The sequence below is a fragment of the Piliocolobus tephrosceles genome, chromosome 16 (genome assembly GCF_002776525.5).
Source record: "Piliocolobus tephrosceles isolate RC106 chromosome 16, ASM277652v3, whole genome shotgun sequence".
Taxonomy (NCBI): Eukaryota; Metazoa; Chordata; class Mammalia; order Primates; family Cercopithecidae; genus Piliocolobus; species Piliocolobus tephrosceles.
In genome coordinates this window covers 65,694,762-65,700,394 of record NC_045449.1, presented here as the reverse complement: position 1 = coordinate 65,700,394, position 5,633 = coordinate 65,694,762, and the positions used below count along the sequence as shown (strand labels likewise).

The window sequence follows — 5,633 nt, the reverse complement described above, 5'->3', positions numbered from 1 at the left end:
CACACACACACACACACACACACACACACACACACACACACACACACGATGTAGGGCGGCCCAAAGGTCTGTGGCAGAAAACGCTGCAAATGACTCAGTGATACACTACATTTGCAATCTCTCATTTGTACAAAAAGAGAAACAAGTTTCCAGTTTGTTTTCAACAAAAAGAAAAAAGGGATGGACAAAAAGGCATTTATACAAATCTAGGATGATGAATCCAAAGAAACTTGCTTTTAATAATAAAAAAAGATTAAAGAGATAAATAAAAAAAAAAAACTGGTTACAGTTAAGAACATAATTTAACAACAGATGACCATACCCTTTGAGGAAGGCTCCAACAACCTATTTTAAAGAAGGTAAAATTGAAAAAAAAAAATTTTTTTTTTGTTTTAATTAAAACCTCTCCTTACAAAATAAATAATTTTAGCACGTGTAATGTCTTGAAGGTTAACTGCTGGTGTTCAGAGAGGCACAGGTGACAGAGCGAGCAGGCATCTGCCTTCCACATGGGGCCCAGGCAGGCAATGGGGGGCAGTGTGCTCGGGCACTTATTGGCTGCTGAAACATTCCCAGAACAGATTTTGTCTCCTTTGCTTGCCTTTTACCTCTTTCTTAAGACTGCAGTGAACAAGCAAAGGCAGGAGGAAATGCACTAAAAGAGAGCGCAAGTGTTTCCCAGCAGCATGGTTTTAAGGCTCAAGGTGTTTTTCTCTTGTTTAAAAATATATATATATGATAAAGCTTACCAAATGCTTCTCTAAACTATTGTTTACTCTCATAATTGCAAAATAAGGCCTTTATTTTTTTTTTAAGGCAGCTCCTCCTTGAATCGCAAAGCCTGAGGAATTAAGCAAAGTTAACCCCCAAAACTGATCACATAACACAATTCTTTTTAAAATGTTAATACAACAGGATTTTTTTTTTTTCTTTTTGTAAGAGAAAGCAAATCTGTACAAAAATACTCTGGTTGCAAGAAAAGCTAGGGCACACTGTTCAACTAAGAGTAGTTTAGCTGTTGGAAAAATAAGAGCATTTAATTTTATCTAAAAATATGTATAAATCCCCTCAAAATGGTAATGAATCATACACAGTACATACTAAAAATATTTAAAATAGAGAATATTCCTCACAGAGGACTTTTTTCTTTAATTACTGCTAAAAAAATAATTACAAAGTCCAAACAGGCAGAGAGATTTAGCACACTGATCACACGATTCTCCATCATCCTCCACACTTGCTCTGAAGAGGGTTTAAAAAGTCCAGTTTCTCGTTGATTTCGCTGCTCCATTTAGCCAAGGTTGGCCTGGCCACTGATTGGCCACAAGTGGGTAATGCGCTTGGATAGGTCATGTTTCTGTCTTGGAAATTTGGGTACGAGTTGCCTTTAGCTTAAATGTCTTTAAGGAAGAAGAAGAAGAAAACAAAAAACGAAATAAAAAACAAAACCCACAAATGTCCAAAGGGAATCCTGGTTGGTCCTCTCTTTCTTCGGTTATTTTTAGGATCATCTCGGCCATCTTCGCCCTTCCTGGGACGCCTCCTCAAGGTCGGGTGAGCTGTGTGTAGACGGGTTGTTCCCAGTGCTGGGGACTGTGGGTCTGCGGAATGGAAGGGACCCCAGAGGTGTCGGCGATGGGGGTGTACATGGGGCGCTGGGCGGGGTTCATGTAGGTGAAGGTGGAGTAGAGGCCGGTGCCCTGGCCCGCCGCGTGGCTGTAGTAGGAGCTGGAGTTCTGGTGGTCGGTGTAGTCGTACTGCGAGCGGGTGATGGGCGGGTAGGAAGGGCTGTAGTGCGGAAGGTTGAAGGGGCTGTAGGCGATCTGCTGGGGCGAGTGCTGCTGCTGCTCGCTGTAGTGGCTGGGGCTCAGCTGCTCCGTCTTGATGTGCGTTCGCTGGGACTGGCCCGGCTCGCTGCTCAGTGTGGTCAGCGTGTGCGCCTGTGGCTGCTGCGGGGGCGCGGCTGGCTGCTGCGGGGGCGCCGCCTGCTGCTGCGGGGGCGCCTGCGGGGCCGGCGGGGCCTGTGGAGGCTGCTGCGGGGGTGGAGGTGGCGCCTGCTGCTTGGACATCCACACGTGGCCCGCGCCCGCCGGGGTGGCCGCGGTGCTGCTGATGCCGTAGCTGCCCGTGTAGGTGACCTGGCCATGCGTGGCCGGCACCCCCGGGTGGCCGTTGGGCGGCAGGTACTGGTCAAACTCGTTGACGTCGAAGGTCTCGATGTTGGAGATGACATCGCTGCTCAGCTCGCCGATGTCCACGTCGCGGAAGTCGATGGGGGGCTGTCTGCCTCCCTCTGGCAGGGGGCGCCCCTCTCGCTTCAGGTCAGCCTTGCCCGGCTGCACGTCGGTTTTGGGGGTGGTGGGTGGGGTCGGTGGGCCCTGGGATTGCCCTGCAGACAATAAAAGAACAAGCACGGGAAAATCAACAAGGGCTGTGCAGATGCCCTAGTCTTAGGCACCCTCCGGGGACCCTCCCTCGCTGCTAAAGTGTAGTAAGGGCCCGCACCCGCGCGGGAGGCGCGCTGCACCGCAGATAACTCGCCCAATGATTAACCCGCCGGTACACACTGGACAGCCCCCTTTTATCAGGGGAGGGTCTGGGGCCCGGAGGGTCCGGAAGAACAAACTGCTACTTGTAGAAGAGCCCTGTGTATGCTTTTGGGGTGGGGGAGCAAAGGAAGAAGGGGGAGGTCTCATAAGGCTTGTAAGGGCATTTTACCTCCCAATAAAAAAAGTTAATCTCTTCGGATGCTGGGATTGAGTTGGGGTGTGTGTGTGTATGTGTGTGTGTTTGGGTGCCTCTTAGGCTCTGCGTAGAGAGGGGGAGCGGGACAGGCGCAAAGGGTACTGTGTACCTCCCGGGAAGCATCAAGTCCCCACGAAGAATCTCCTAGGTGGAGGGCAGGGGATGTGCCAGGCGGGTCGGGGGTGGCTTGTCCTTCGGGGCTGAGGGGCGACTCACCCGAGTGCTCGCCGGGGGAGTGCACTTCGCTCATGCCGGAGGAGGAGTGCGGCGAGTCAGCCTGCAGCGCCTTGAAGATGGCGTTGGGGGAGATGTGCGTCTGCTCCGTGGCCTCCTCTGCCTCCGCCTGCCCGTTCTTCACCGACTTCCTCCGCCGCGGCTGGTACTTGTAATCCGGGTGGTCCTTCTTGTGCTGCACTCGCAGCCGCTCCGCCTCCTCCACGAAGGGCCGCTTCTCACTCTCGTTCAGAAGTCTGCTCGGGGCAGGGCGGGGGGCACAGAGAAAAAGAGGGAGAGGGGGTCAGTGAAACCCGCCAAACTGTCAGGTCGGAGGGGAGGAGGCGGCGACCCAGGCCACTTGGCTTCCTTTGCATACAACCCCATCTTCCCTCCTGCCTGCAACCACAGCTCATAATAACTTTTCTTAAAAATAAACAAATAAATAAGTTCTTGCAGTCCGACCTGAGCGGTCACTCCCCGCCCCCTCCCTCCCCTCCCCTTTTATTTCTATTTTGGAAACGCTGAAAATGAAAACGACTCCCGCTGCTGCTCCCTAAACGCCTTTGCTGCTGGAGTTATCGCCCCCAACCCCAACACCCTTAATAACTTTTCCCCAAATTACTTAAGCTGCAAGAAGCTCTCCAATTCTCACCCCCTCCCATACACTCCCACCTATTTCCAGCAGCCTCCCTCCTCCCGCCTCCCAATTCCTGCCAAGGGTCTCCTCCAACCTCGGTTTCTCCCCTGCCCCATCTCCGTGGGTGTGTGTGTGTGGGGTGGGGGGTGGGGGGGGCGCTGCACGAGAGAGTGCAGTTTTAAGGGGCGGGGTGGGGGAAGGCAAGCTTCACTTCCCCGCCCGGATTGAGCTTCCAGGCGACAGGAGAGCAGGATGGCAGCCCCCTCCTTCCGTCTCCCACCAGTCTTCGTCCATCCTCCAGCTACCTCCCCCACCCCTTCCACTTACCACCCCCTCCTCCGCGTGCCTGCGAGCAGCCCAAGAACTTTGACAAACTCTGAGCCACAGTTACACCCCGTTCCCACTCCCACCCCCATCCTGCCGGCTCCCGGAACCGCAACTCCCAGGCGATGGGAGGCGGGGCGGGGCAAGTCAGCTCTGGCCAGCGCCCCCCGCCGCCGCGATGCCCACCCTGCCGCGCCGCCCCCGCCGGGCCCTACCTCCAGAGCTTGCCCAGGGTCTTGCTGAGCTCGGCGTTGTGCAAGTGCGGGTACTGGTCCGCGAGCTTCCTGCGCGCCGCCTGCGCCCACACCATGAAGGCGTTCATGGGCCGCTTGACGTGCGGCTTGTTCTTGCTGGAGCCGTTGACGCGCACCGGCATGGGCACCAGCGTCCAGTCGTAGCCCTTGAGCACCTGGCTGACCGCCTCGCGGATGCACACAGGGAACTTGTCCTCCTCGCTCTCCTTCTTCAGGTCGGGCTCGCCCTTGGGGAACGTGTTCTCCTGGGGCCGCGTGTTCTCAGTGTCCGAGCCGGAGCCCGACGGGCAGGGCGAGCCCGCGGAGTCCTCGGACATGGTGGGGCTGGGGGCACCGGACAGGCCCTTCTCCTGCTCGTCGGTCATCTTCATGAAGGGGTCCAGGAGATTCATACGCGGGCCCGGGGCAGGGGGCGGGTGGCCGGGAAAGGCGAGAAGCCGCGGCGGCTCGGGGACTCGAGGCGCGGGCTCCTCTCCCCTCGGCTGCCCGGGTGCGGAGCGAGCGGCTCCCGGGGAGGCTGGCGCGTCGGCCGGCTACCGCGGCGAGCACTTAGGGAGGCGCGGAGCCAGTCCGCAGCTGCCCGCTCCAAGTGGGGGGAGGCGAATTGGAGAGGAGGAGGAGGGGAGGAAAAGGAGCAAAAGTGGGGGCGCTTGCACCCCTTCTCTTCTCCTCCTGCAAAGAAAAGTTTCCGGGGTTGGAACTGGCGAGTCTCCGCGCCACTGAAGTTTCCAGTCAGTTTCGAGCTCCGCTCTCCGCTCTCCAACTCCCAGCCCAGGGTCTCTTTAATAAATACTCCGCCTCACCTTAGAGCCACCCGCCAATCACAGCACAGCAGTCCCAGGGTTGGCAGGCAGCTGATTGGACCCGATTTTGGGGAGGGAGGAGGATTGTGGCACTGGGCTGGGTGACGAGACGGGAGGGGAGGAGAGGGGAGGGGAGGGGACCGCAGCCGAAGGGTGGACGGTCGGGTAGGGGGGGCGGGGGGTGCTGCGGGGAAGGCGGGGGACCCGGGACTTCCAAGTGTGTAAGTTTGTCGAACTCTCGGAATGCCAGAATTTTAGTGACTTCTCCGCGCGAATCTTTGTGTGTGTGTGTGTGTGTGCGCGCGCGCAAGTGTGTAGGTCTAGACTAAGATCTACCCCCACCTCCGACATTTATTTTCACTGCTCTCTCCGCGGCACAGGGGACTTAGCTGGAGTTTGTAGTATTCGAAAAGCAGCCGCTTCTTAATGCGTAGCCGAGTTTACGCGCCTGGGGCCTGCCTGCCTGCAAAACTGCTTAGAAATAGTCTTTTGAAGCAAATGTTTTGGTGACTCAACGCCCGCTGTTCCTCCGTAATAATCCACATAAATAGATTAACATGCTCGGGTTCGCCGGGGCTGGTGCGGCTGGTCAGGATTCTGCTGCGCTTTTGCAAAGGGAGTCAATGGAAAGCAAAGCTAAGTCCCCGCGAAGGT

At 55.9% G+C, this 5,633-nt stretch overlaps 1 protein-coding gene across 1 annotated transcript; it reads right to left on the bottom strand.

The window, feature by feature from the left end:
* Positions 1–391: 391 nt before the first annotated feature.
* SOX9 (SRY-box transcription factor 9) lies at positions 392–4,944 on the bottom strand. Its single transcript, XM_023211944.2, has 3 exons — positions 4,138–4,944; positions 2,962–3,215; positions 392–2,389 (listed from the first exon to the last, which is right to left on the bottom strand). Exons 1-3 carry the CDS (start codon positions 4,566–4,568, stop codon positions 1,545–1,547), a joined length of 1,530 nt encoding a protein of 509 aa, XP_023067712.1. The 5' UTR covers positions 4,569–4,944; the 3' UTR covers positions 392–1,544.
* Between the last annotated feature and the right edge of the window lie 689 nt (positions 4,945–5,633).